Source organism: Cannabis sativa, unplaced genomic scaffold (genome assembly GCF_029168945.1).
Source record: "Cannabis sativa cultivar Pink pepper isolate KNU-18-1 unplaced genomic scaffold, ASM2916894v1 Contig3, whole genome shotgun sequence".
Lineage (NCBI taxonomy): Eukaryota > Viridiplantae > Streptophyta > Magnoliopsida > Rosales > Cannabaceae > Cannabis > Cannabis sativa.
The window spans coordinates 4,494,769-4,508,709 of NW_026870039.1; the positions used below are offsets into that span (position 1 = coordinate 4,494,769).

At 33.9% G+C, this 13,941-nt stretch overlaps 2 protein-coding genes and 1 pseudogene across 2 annotated transcripts; 1 reads left to right on the forward strand and 2 right to left on the reverse strand.

The window, feature by feature from the left end:
• Nucleotides 1-8,517: 8,517 nt before the first annotated feature.
• LOC115704384 (uncharacterized) lies at nt 8,518-9,197 on the forward strand. The gene has a single exon (XM_030631595.2). It carries the CDS (start codon nt 8,646-8,648, stop codon nt 9,045-9,047), a length of 402 nt encoding a protein of 133 aa, XP_030487455.1. The 5' UTR covers nt 8,518-8,645; the 3' UTR covers nt 9,048-9,197.
• A 611-nt stretch (nt 9,198-9,808) lies between these two features.
• Nucleotides 9,809-10,767, reverse strand: LOC133033092 (uncharacterized). The gene has a single exon (XM_061107673.1). It carries the CDS (start codon nt 10,467-10,469, stop codon nt 10,041-10,043), a length of 429 nt encoding a protein of 142 aa, XP_060963656.1. The 5' UTR covers nt 10,470-10,767; the 3' UTR covers nt 9,809-10,040.
• A 128-nt stretch (nt 10,768-10,895) lies between these two features.
• On the reverse strand, nt 10,896-13,560 carry LOC133033091 (triosephosphate isomerase, chloroplastic-like; annotated as a pseudogene).
• Nucleotides 13,561-13,941: the final 381 nt, after the last annotated feature.

The following is a 13,941-nucleotide window of genomic DNA, read 5'->3' on the forward strand; positions in this document are numbered from 1 at the left end:
TAAAATAAATATTATATTTGATTTATAATATGAGAATTTGGATAGTTTTTGTGGTATTACTACTATACTACTAAAATTATCTCGTTGTGACTGTTTGCCAATTTGCTGAAATTCAATGTTGCTGGTTATAAATTATTTGATTTATATTAGAGGTATAGATGATTTTAGGGAGTTATGGTGGAGATGACATTTAGACTTCTTTTTAGATTATTCATCAAAGAATAAATAAGAAAAAAACTTTGATTTAATTGGGAATTCTCTTCCCTGCATGGGAAGTCTTGGCCGACCCATATGCACACACACACACATATACTTTGAAAATTTATCTCCCATCTCATCTTCAATCCCTTTTCAACTCAAGGAAAATTAAGAGCAAATCTTAGGAGGAAATTTCAAGCTTTAATCAAGTGGAGAATTGAGGTAATTACTCTTACTTTACATATTAAATAGGTACAAGAAAATTAGGACTTGTATTAGTAATTTTAGTATGAGTTTAGTGTTGACTTTTAATTCTTTTATTTGTGTGTTGGATGAATTTCAAACTGTTATGGAGTTAGAAATTGTGAGCATAATAGCTAGGTATTAAGTTTGAAGGAGGTGTTATATAGAGTTTTAGAACTTCAAGCTAGGATTTTAATGGCAATTCTTGCTTCTTTGGATTAATTTGTGTTTCAAGCTTCTAGATATGCTGTACTAGTGATATTATATTGATCTGAGAAGCTTGAACAAGATTGATTCAGTTTTGAGCAGGTTGTAGAAGGAAAGAACTCAAAATTTTTGAGTTGTAGTTTCTCTAGTAGATCCGTTTAACCGATTAACCGGTTGGCAGTGTGTCAACCAGTAGATCGGTTGGTAATTCTGTTTAACCAGTTGGTCACTCTCGAATTCACCTCGATTTTTATATTTTAGGGATATTTAAGGTATTTCCACCTTATTTATCGATAGCGTAAAATTTCGCTTGTGTGACTCAAAACATTGTTATAGTTGATATTATGGTGGAAAACACTCAGTTTATTAACTGCAAGGTTAGAATGACAAGTTAGGACAAGGAATTTTGTCTTACTTTTATACATGGGAGTAATAATGTGGTTGACATACAGGAATTGTGACTAAAGCTTATTGGATTGCCAATGCCAGTAAAGTCGTTGTTACTTTGCAGTGACTTTAATTTAGTTTTTAGTTATGCCAACTAGTGGCTTACTCTTGGTTTGGCAGGTGAATTGAAGAGGAGTGACTTTTGTTATACCCGAAATTCGATTGGAGGACACGTGTCAAGATCGATAAAGGGAATGTGAATCGGTGCAATAGCTTTTTATGGAATAACTCATTAATTACGTACGTAAGTATCAAAGTATATTTGTAACCCGCTGACTGTAAGGTCTTAGGCGATGAATCAATGTACAAACTGGCACTCAGTGTATTAGCGAGAAACCATATGTCGCTAAATATAAATAGCGAGGCACCAGAGAAAGCGACATGTATCAACCATGAAAGTCCTTAGCATGCAATGAACAAACTAAGTGTAAAAATAGGATTGGCTCAAAGAACAAGTAAGCGAGGTGACCATCTCACTATGGGAAGACTTCCTATAGCTTCATCCAGCTAACGGGAGCGAGGTTTACAACCCTGGCGAGTCAGAAGACTTCTCTGTAAATAACCGCGGTCGACACAAGACATACATTGTCGACCTTGGAAGGAAGAATGGCCCCAGCTCACTATTGGGATCACTATAATCAAAGTTTCTGTCGAGACATCTCCAAATTCAACAGTTAAAGACGTGTTTAATACACAATAGTTTTGACCCAGTAAAAGCAGGAAAATCACAGTTATACGATTTTCAAATCATAAACCGCATTTACACTACGTGATATGTAATCAAATTCTACGATTTTAGGGATGATTGCCGTAAAATTATTTCGGTCAACTTTGTAATTCAATGTCCACTATGTAATTATAAATAGTGACAAAGAAGATCAAAAAAGAGACAAAAAAACTCATATGAAAGAAGCCCTGAAACATACTCAGAAATCTGAATAAGATTGACTCGTGGACTATGCAAAATTTTAACTGCAAAACCACGTAAAAAACCCTGTGTTCATATTCTTTACTTTTCTATAGCTTTAATTTGTTCTGTATGAAATCATCACTGTGAGGCTCAAATTTAGTTAACGAAAATCTGCGTTAATAGTTTGGTGCTTTCATTGAGAGCCTCTGTAAAAAAGCTCAGAAAAAACCCTCCCTTCTTTTGAAGAAAAATCATCTCTTTCATGGCTTAAAATCCAGAAAATATTAACACCCCATATGAGGAAACCAATCATCATTCTGGGAAAGAGCCCATGGGCTCCAGAAGATCTACCAACCGGCAGTCCAGAAGGACCACCCGTTCCAGGAGGGCTCAACCTGAGGGTGGCCCCAGTGCGCGGACCACGCGTTCCCAGAGAACTCGACCCAACGTTGGTCCCAGTACACGGACAACACGCTCGAGGAGAACTCAGCGTGGGAATGGTCAGAACCTCGGATCGAGGGATGAAGAGCACAATTGTGGAGGTGCCCAATCTGTGGGAGAAAGAACTTATGAAACGGAAAGTCGTTGTTTGAGACGCCATTTGGAAGAAGTGCAACATCGAAACGCTGAGTTACAACGTGAGGCAGCCTCGGCCAAGGCAGCACAAGGGACGGATGCTCAAAATCAACTTGAACTTGGAGTGAGAAGACCACAGGGTAGACCTCGTGGCTCACGAACTAGGAGACAGGAAAAGGCTCGGGAAGAACAACCCAGGGAAAATGAGACACCCCCTGAAAATCAAGACGAACAGCCAGATGGGAGCCAACCGGAAACTGATGAACGAGAAATCCCTCATGAAAATGAGGAGGATCTTGGGACTCAACCGGAAGAACGGGGATCACCTGCTAGAAATCACCACGTTCATCCCAAATCCATAGAGCGAGGACTCGTACATACCCTGATGGGAAAAATGCGACAAACCGCTCTCGGGAGGAAGAAACAGAGCGTGAAGAAGCAAGTGTGACTTAGAGGCGATCCAGAACCCATAGTCGATCAACTCGAAGAGGAGAAAGTACTCAACGAGCTAATGATCGAGAAAGTATGGGAACCAGTAAATCTGTGAGCCACTCAAAGACAAAGTCAATGAGTAAGACGCGATCTATGAGTAAGACAAGATCTGCCAGCAATTACTCTCAACCGGATCTGCGAGAGCACTTGAATCAGAAGAAACCTGACCTTCGCCAACAGCTTGGTCCAAAGCAAGAGGATCCAATCCAATTGCAGATAAACGAGCTGGAGGACAAGTTTAGGAGATATCAAGTGGGGGATTTAGGAAAACTATCTAGATACGATATTGGGGAAATTTTGCCTCTGTACATCGAATGTCTCTTGAAAGTTGTCTTAAGTTATTTTGTCTAAATTTTTGAAATAATTTAGTCTTATAAAAATCGTTTTGTTTGTAGTAACTCATAATTTGACTTTATATATCTTTGACTAGATAATTAATTTGTTTACTCGAAGTTTATTTGCATCGACAGTTATCATACTGTGATTCAGATCAGTCTCTAAAAAGTAAAATATAAAAATAAAAAGTTTAAGAAATTTTAAATAGCAGGACAAACAAAAATCATATAGAGATAGGGTTGATTATCTTTCAAGCTAATGGCCTTGTCCCCTCCACTTTTGTCTCCTACTCACCTAAAGGCTATCAATGGCTTAACTTTATTGATAAATGACATTATGGCTTTGAATTTGATTGATAGCTCTATGACCAAACCAAACAATAGCACTAAAATTAATTTTTTAAAAAAATATTAATAATAGTAAGAAAAAAGTGGACATAACAGTTTGTGGTAGACTTTGATACAATATCATCCTCAACAATAAATATTCCTATCTATAATATAAATCAAACTATTCTTTGAAAATTGTCCCAAGAAAAAATCTCTGATCTATAATGGGTTACTGTGCATGTAGAAGAAATGAAAGCCCACCCTTATACCCAGTTGTGGTATTCTTATCAGTGGTGGCAATTTTATTGGCTATACCATGGGTGGTCTCACAAGAGCCAGTGATAGAGGTTGAAACCCCAAAAGTCCAGATCAATTGGGCTCTAATAATCACACCATTGTTGCTGTTAGCCATGGTGCATTGGCTCTCATCTGCTGAGACTCGAAGGCCTTGTCCAATGCCACCGCCCTACTATTATGCCACGTGTCCCTGCAGAGGAAAGTATGGTTGTTCATGTGGCCACTTTAATAAGTACCCTCTTTGTTATTAGCTCTGAATTTTTATGTTGTTGCAGTAGACTAGTAGTATTGTATGTTTGTGTGTTATATGCTTTTGTCTGAGATCTCTTGTACAATTATATGCTTTTGTTGTAACTCTAATTGTTCATTCCAATAGTATAATTAATTAAATATATAGTTGCTTATTTATTCAGTCTCTTTTTTTGTTTGATTCTTTTTTCTCTTCTTTTTTTAGTATATTCAAATACAAACCCAGAATCAGATTATTATACCATATCAAAACTTTGCTGCCTTTATATACTGATTGGCATTTATGTCTTTAGAATCTTTGTAGCAATGTTATTATATGTGTAGCTCTACAATTCAAACGATATGCAAAGTCATATAAACTTGGTAATCAGTGATGAGAAACAGAAAGATTCTAAGTACAGCAGATATTTTTTTTTCATTATTTTGTTTTATCAGGAGTATCCTGTCCTCTCTTATCTGATGCATTAATATTCTATAAAATAGTCAGTAATAATCTGTAATCTCTTATCTTGAACCAGGTGATTTTTTTTATTGGGCTATGTGCCCTATCAGATTCGAGAATTAATGTAGATATTATTTTTAGAGTTAGAAAGCTTTTTGAGAGTTTCATCTTTTCAGTTCATGGAAAACTAAAGTAGAATTATAATTAGCTCCTTTGAGGTTGAAATTTTAAAATTTGGGCAATTGCAAATTTTGAATTGGTTCTTTTGTCATTAGATAAAAGCAAATTTAACCAAGATGGATTGATAGATAGATATAGAGAAAGAGAGACTATTAAAAAGGCACAACCACCTTTATATTTGATCCATCATAAAATGTTAAGGTGGTCCATATCAACTCAATTATTGAACACACTAGTTTTATATTATTATTCTTTTGAAAGAAAAATAAAACATGAAGCTCTAGTGGTTTTTCTTTTGTGGCTAAAGAATAAAATATGGTGATACTTTAAAGTGCATCGAGACATGGCCTATAGAATCATACAACTTGGACTGCTTTGCTTGTTGGAAGGAAAAACAAGAAACAAACGAGGTGGAAGAATACTGGAATGTATTTGATGTGACCACATTTTATCTTTGTTTATTTACTATGGAAAAAGGTTTAGATACGATCAATTGGACAATACAGATAATATGCATTTGAAAATATGAAGTAATAATTGAAAACAATATGTAATATACCAGTAAAAATTTACAAATTAATAGTCAGAATCAGACAAAATATATTTTAATTAAAATTATTAATTTATTGAAGTTAAACTTCATTGTAATCACTAAGCCTCATTGAGCACACTAATTTTGTATTGTTATTACTTTTTTTTTTCTTGAAAGGAAATGTTAATGATATTATTACTAATAACTCTAGTTTTATCCTTACAAAGGAAAATAAATCTAGTTTTATATAAAAGAAACTTGAGTAAATGTAAAAGACAATTTTATTTTTAGTCAAAACAAAATAATATATATAATATTTATAAATTAATGGCATTAATCCTTTCAAAAGAACAGAGTATGGCATTAAGTTGGTAGTCGGTTTGTAATTATTTTATCTCGTAGGATCTCTTTCCTTAAAGTAGGCCTTAATACGTGTGCAAAAAACCAAATTAGCTTTCAAATCTCCAGAAACATGATATTATAATAAATATTAATACATATTTTCCCCATTTTATAACAACAAAACCAACCCAAGTCACATAGTTTCGGACAAACTTTCCATAATCCACACTCAGATTTACACAAACAAATTGAAAATGAGGTAATTTAACACAACAATAGATAATAATTTTCTTTGTTCAAAAATAAATAAATAATCATAAATTATATTTGAGATCCCCTACTTTAAAAAGTTGAATAAAATAAAAATAGTTACACAATTTTAGCCAAATTAATTTAATTATAATTTTTTTATTCAAAAATTTAATTATAATTTCTTCTTCTCCAATCACTTTTTTCTTTCCTTTCGATTGTCTAAATTTATTTTTTATTGCATAGAATGTAATAATTAATCTTATATTTAAAATTATTTTAATCAACTCAATTTTTTTTAGTGAGTATTACTTTGATCCATTTGAAAAAAGGAAATCTAAAAATACAAATGAATACTTTTGCAAAACAAAACACAAACAGAACAGTTTCTCTCTTTTTTTTTTTTAATTAGAATTTTTGCCTCCGAACTTTTTTTTTTTTTTTGAAATAAAACGTTAGATAGATATCAAAATTAGACCTCACGGTCATTACAAAGGATAGTATCAGGAATTGAGGAGGGTTCCACAAAACCTGCGATGTTCTGGGCGAACGCCCAATTAACTACATTATGGGCAGCAAAATTACAACAACACTAAATAAACGAAAAATTACAAGATAACAAGATACAAAGTTTTTAGAGAGTTGATTACATAAAGAAACATAATTATCAATATTCCAAATAGAGTGAAGGCCTTTAAGCGCTTTGATAAGCATTTCAGAATCACTCTCCACCAAAATATAGTTATGATTCTTGAGTCTAGCCGAGTCCAAGGCAAGTCTACAAGCCGCCGCTTCCCCAATCAGGGGATCTCTGAAGTTGAGCATGTTAACAGCCGCCCACACAGCAGTACCAGAGTGATCCCTAGCCAGGGCTGCCACACACATGGAGTCTCCACCGACCCTGACATCACAATTGATTTTGATCCATTCTTCAGGCGGAGGGGTCCAAGCCGGGGAGGCCACCGTAACCGTCAGAGGGAAAAGACAGGAAACATAATCTGTATAACAATGAGAAATAGAGTCAATGGCCATATCAATGTTACTCGGATGAGAATTATGTACCTTGTTATTACGGGTCTTCCAAATTGTGTCCACAATGATTGAAGCATAGAGGAAGAGCTTGTCAGGGTCCACCCCGTTCGACTTCAAATTTCAAAAAAATTTAACCCAGACCCAAACACGACCCCTAGTGTCAGGGACCAGGAACACCCCCCACGGGGAGGACCTCCAAAGATGGTATGCAAAGTTGCAATAGAGGAACAGGTGTTCCATCGATTGCCTCCGAACTTTAATATATATCAAGAAGTAAATTTTTGCCTACGAACTTTAATATATACCAAATTATGTTTCTTGAATTTTTAAGGCTATTAAAAATCTTTCTTAATTATGCTAATGGTTAGATTTAAGAATTTTTATCTAATTTTAGTAAATAAAAAATCTTACATGGATGAAAAATTTTAAAAATATAATTTAGTACATATTAAAATTTGAGAGAAACATAATTTGATAAATTTTAAATTTTAAAAAAAATATAATTAGCGCATAAATAATTACTAAACTAGTAAAATTAAATTAATTAAATAAAAAAAATCTAATAACTTGAATAGTTTTTTTAAAAAAACAGCTTGAGGGAATTTTTTTTTTACAGATATAATTTAGTAGGAAAATTTTACAATGCACCCCCTTAAAATGGATACATTGATGCACTCTTATCTATTTTAGTACCCGAAATAATTTTTTAGTTAAATTTTTTCTCATGGTCATGTACGTTATAGTTACTTAAGACATCCTGCAAAATTTTAAGAAATTTGAAAAAATTTAACACGCCGAAAAATACGTTCAAACAGTGTATTGTACGAGTGACTATTTTATTTTATACGCGTGTAAAATAGACTGTTTGAACATTGTTTTCTATATTATAAATTATTGGAAAATTCTACAATGCACCCTCTTAAAATGGATACATTGATGCACCCTTATCTATTTTAGTACCCGAAATAATTTTTTAGTTAAATTTTTTCTCATGGTCATGTACGTTATAGTTATTTAAGACATCCTGCAAAATTTTAAGAAATTTGAAAAAATTTAACACGCCGAAAAATACGTTCAAACAGTGTATTGCACGCGTGACTATTTTATTTTATACGCGTGTAAAATAGACTGTTTGAACATTATTTTCTATATTATAAATTATTTTGAATTTCTTAAAATTTTGTAGGTTATCTTAAATAGCTATAACGTACATGAATATGAAAAAAAATTAGACTAAAAATTTCTCTTAGATGCCGAAACAAGTCAAGAGTGCATCAGTACATCCCTAAGGGATGCATTGTAGAATCACCCTAATTTAATATATGTAAAAATTTAAGAAACAGAAATTTTAATTAGCTATTTTTTCACACGCTAACCATAGTTTGCCAGATGTCGCATTTGTATCGATTGTACTGAAATGTTGAAATAGTCAGTCACACACTCACAGTCTCACACATAACATCTTTAATACTTTATGCCTTCTTAGAAGACACTTTACACCATACTTGTTTGCTATAAATACATACACAGACACATATATAGTAATTTTGAATTTAAGAACCAGCTGAAGGGCCCTCCTCAACAATGGCCTCCTACTACGGAAGAAGAAGCTCAACAACCACATCAATCTTAGAAGGGTTCACTCTGTCACCGCTGCCGTACCCTGTTCTCCTCATTCTAGCAGTTGCTTTCATCTTTCTTGGTACATCCTGGTACTTTTCTTACGAGGAAGCCGTCGAAACCGCCGAAGAACAAATCAATTGGGTTCTCTTTGTAGTCCCAATTATTATTTTGCTCATCGTTCGTTGGCTCTCATCTATGGAAAACCCAGATGCCCTTTTTGCCATCTCACCCTGGGACCGTCGCCGGAGAACCCACCACGTACCGTCGGAGGGTAGCTCGCCCTGGGGCGTGGCTGCTCTCATCCTTCTCTTACTGGTTCTGCTTCAGTTCCACTCTGTCTTTCGTGATAGTTGGTTAATATAATATATATATAGGTAATTTCTTATATAATTTATTAGAAGAAGAGTGTTAGTTTGTTCATATTTCTTTTATGTTTATTACGCAATTTTAAGAACTTGGGTTTTTCTTTTTGAAATTACGGTTTTTGAATGAGGTCATAGATGGCTTTGTTTACATCTCTGTATCTATATATGTCTTTCTTTTTCTTTTCTTTTTTTTTTTTTTTTTTGCCTTAATCAACACAGAACACGAAGTACTGATCTTGATCTTTTGACTCAATACATTTAGATTTTCTTTCTGCGAAAACATGAAATAAAAGTTTCTTCTAGTTACTTTCAGTAATTATGTAAAAAAAACAATTGGAAGTGAAATTATGTAAAAATTAGTACATGAGTAGTAAGAAAAACATTGTCGAGACCATATTAGCATGCTTGCTTGAGTGGGTTGCTTTATTTTGGAAGAAATAATTGTCTAAAAGACAAGAAAATCACTAACTTGAAGATCAAGCGAAAAAAAATAATGAAAAAACTAAATTCTATTCCAAATGGTTATGAAATTAGATCATGGTAAAGGGAGAGGGAGAGGGAGAGAGAGAAAGATGTACTCAGTTCAAAAGAATCAAAACTTGAACCACTTTTTTCCTAACTACTATTTAAACAGATGGCAGCAATCTAAATGGCGAAATTTTTTTCTTCTTTGGGTTGAAACAGAATTTCCAGGAATATTTTTAGAATGTGAATGTTATACATGAATGGTTAAATAGGTCTATTTCAATCACTAGAGAATTGTCACAATGTTATATTTGTTTATTAAATTATGCAAACCTACCCACAGCCCTCAGTGGGTCCATTTCTCATCATGCCCACAACTACAATAGCAATAGTAAGGAGGAAGGTTTTGCCACATTCAAATTATATGCCTAATCAATGAAAGTGACCTTAACCTAAAGGCCAAAACCAAAACAAGTGAAAAAGAAAAAGAAAACAAGCCAAAAAACCAACACTACATGTCATGTAACTAATCTGAACTCCGAAGAGGACTAAACCATTTGGAGTGAAACGAAGACTGGTAAGAAAGCAAAACCAAAAGCAGCACAAGGAAGATGGCTACTCCCCACGGTGAGCTCCCGGCTTGTGGTGATGTTCTTGCTGGTGTTGCAGGCCGTGGACGCCAAAACTGAAAGTTTAACAACCCGCTCGAGGAGGAATATGAAGCCATGAAAAATATCAACAAAGCAGGCAACACAAACATGAAGAGCTGAAAGTTCACTGCTGTTTGCTGCATCTGAGCTTTGTAGCCAGTGTATTGAGATAACCACAGTAATATCATAACAATGGAAAATATGGCCATTAAATGAAAAGATGGGGCAGAGATTGAGGACACAGTTTGGCTTGTCCATCCCTGCTTCCATTGTGAACCTCTCCTCTTAGGGTACAACCAGTCCATTTTTTTCTCATTCACACTCTTTTATCTCTAAATATGGATGTTAATGTAAGGGTTTTATATATGATGTCAATACAAGCAGGGTGTACATTTTATATGATTTATGCCTTGCTTTGGCATATATGCTTAGAGTGAAGGATCTACCTGACAAACTTTCACTTTGGACTGATGCCCACTCAAGGATTTGATGCCCACTTTGTATCCCCAAATGAAGGATTAAGCTAAAACTTTCGTCACTTTACTCATCGAGCAAAAGTAAACTAAGGGGCAATAGCTGACAATTCCCACGTGGGATAGAGAATTTGGGTCAAGAAGAAAGGTTAAGCTGATAGCACAAGTGTGAGGATGTTAGCAATAGCATGTAACTATAACTAGGCTGTCTTGTTGCTTTAGAAATCAAATAATTTGTTCACATTGAACCACAAAACAGAAACCCTGAAATACACTCCCAATATATATTGTTCAGGAATTATTTATGCTCATTATGATGTTACATGAAAATCAAATAATATTTTCTTCATAATGAGGAGGAAGACATTCAAAATTGATACAAAAACCCCATACAATGAAACTCACTCGTACTTTTACATTTCTCATATTATGCTTGGATTGAGTTCTCTTCCCTTATTTTTGCACTTGTAGGTGAAAACAGAGTAAAATTAGGCAGCAACTTTCTTAGAGGTTACAGAATTTATGATAGTAGCAAATTCAGGACCCTGCAACAAAAAACACAAAAAAGAAAATAATTTTATCCCCTGAAGTTGTCACAAAATGGAACAATAATATCATCAACAAACTTCAACATAAATGTAAGGTATTATTTTACCTTTAGAGAAGCGCCCCCGACGAGAAAACCGTCAATATCTTCCTTTTTTGCAAGTTCAGCAGAATTTCCACCATTTACAGACCCTAAAACAAGAGTTGAAATCGTTGGAATCATTAGCAAGTTCTATAAATACATAGACTACAGAGTAATGACAAACAAAATGGAGTTGTTGCATATAATTACCTCCATAAATAATTCTTGTTTTAGATGCTACTTCTGCTGACACATTGTTTTTGAGCCAGTCACGAAGGGCTGCGTGCACTTCCTGAGCTTGTTCAGGTGAAGCCACCTTTCCGGTACCTATAGCCCATACAGGTTCATAAGCAATGACTATATTATCCCAACTAGGCACTGCATCTGCAAAATAGGGACAAGAAAACATCTAAAATTGGTAAGAGATACAATAGCACAAATACAAATATATTTCCACATGAACAGATATTCCATGAAAAAGAAAAAAGAGCACAAAATTTTTACCAGCATAAGCTTTCAATTGTTGAAAGCAGACATCAAAAGTTTTTCCAGCCTCCCTTTCTTCTAATAGTTCCCCTATGCAAGCTATTACTCCAAGACCCTCGCTCAAGGCATAAGCCGCTTTCTTTCCTATAAACTGAAGGCAACAAAAGCTGAGTGTGATTCCAAGTACACACCATCAAATATAATGGACAGATATGTTCTCCAAGAAACCTAACTAAAACTAAAGTTCTTTAATGTATCACCTGATCATCTTCGCCAATAACATGTCTTCTCTCGGAATGTCCAAGAATAACCCATTTGGCACCAATATCCTTCAATTGTTCGACACTATAAAACAAAATATGCATATTAAACACATGCAAGTTCAAAGTTGCACAAACATAAGTATATGGTGATTGTCCTGATGACTAAAAGCTCTAGACATACTTCCTATCTAGATAATTGTAGAGAATAAACATTGATAGAATACTACATCAGCGTTATAAAAGGCCCAGGAAAATACATATATTATGCTGTAATGAAACAATAACATGTTTTCCTAAAAAAAAAAAAAAGAGTAGAAACAAACCTAATTTCCCCAGTGAAAGCTCCGCCTTTTCCAACCCAAGAGTTTTGGGCAGAAATCTCAATGCGATCAGTTAATGAGTTCTTCACCTGATCAAGGTACACAAAGGGTGGTGCTACAACAACATCTGCACATTAGATGAAACTAATCAAATTATTGATATGAAAAATTGTGAATTAGATGAAACTAAGAACCAACTTCTAAGATTCTACTGCTTAGGAAACCCTAATCAGACAAACTGGCCATAGAAACACACACATCCAACAGCAGTTTTGAGCACAATCAAATATCCATGTTTTGATCCTTTTCAACATAACATAGAAAAGTCCAAGGAGCTTAAGTAGTTAAAATATTAATTACTGATCTTGATCCAATACCTACAAGCACAATTTTATAATTCATCCACACGAACTATTCTCCCGTCTGCATGTATCGAGAGATCCCACAAAATAAATAAAAATACCCTAAAACAAGCTTAACTACGCAGGCAGGCTATTAAAATTCGCAGGATAATATTTTAAACATACCAACATCATCCTCTTTGCAGTGTTCAAATCAGAGACGAGCTTGGTGATTGAGTCTTTTGTGCCGTTCTAAATAGTAAAAAAGAAAAAGAATCATCAACTAATTTGTATCTCTAAAGTAGAACAGAAGTGGATATGCAAATAATATTGGTAGCATGCATCTTAAAATTCGTGGTCAAAGGAAATTCTATTTTGACTTTCTTGTTCTACTGATAAAGTCAGGATCTACTATTAACAGTATTATATACACAATCTTTTAAAGAGGGTGTTAAATTTTACACTAAGGGCTCGTTTGGAACGCCGTATTAGGTCGTATTGTATTGTATTATATTGAATTGGATTATATATCATATTTTTATATAATACTATGTTAAACTTTAATTTATACTAAAATATTATATATTTAGGTGTCCATAAAAGTTATTACCACATATAGCTTTACATAAAAATATTGCATAAAATACAATTCAATATAATACATTACAATACAATACGACCTAATACGGCGTTCCAAACGAGCCCTAAAACTATAAAAAGATAAAATGGTGGTATAATAAATGAATCTTTTTTAAGATAGTACTTGTACTTACACACTTCCAGTTCCCACCAACGAAAAACTGCAAGTGAAATACGAGAAGACAAATTAGAATACAGAAACATGAGAATTGAGAAATACCAAACATTCCAAAACAAAAAACACTCAACAGAACAGACCAGAATAAATAAATTATGATTAAAACTGTCTAATTGCTTCAGAATTGCATCTTACAAGTTCATAAGTACATATATCAAACCATTATTTAAAGAGAGAGAGAGAGAGAGATAGATTACACAACTATAAATCTGAAGAGTTGGAACAAACTGCAGCAAGAAAAGAAATTAAAAATTGTTCCTAATTTGAAGATCAAATAGAAATACGGCCACTACATATTTTAGGCTTTTGTTTTTGTGAAAGCTTAGTCTATTAACACACATTGATTTTATTTCATTTCTTCAATCATAAGTACTAAAAATTCTTCACTTCTTCTAAACCCCAAAAAAAAATACAAATGAAGAATGAATCTTTAGTACTTTCCTCCTTAA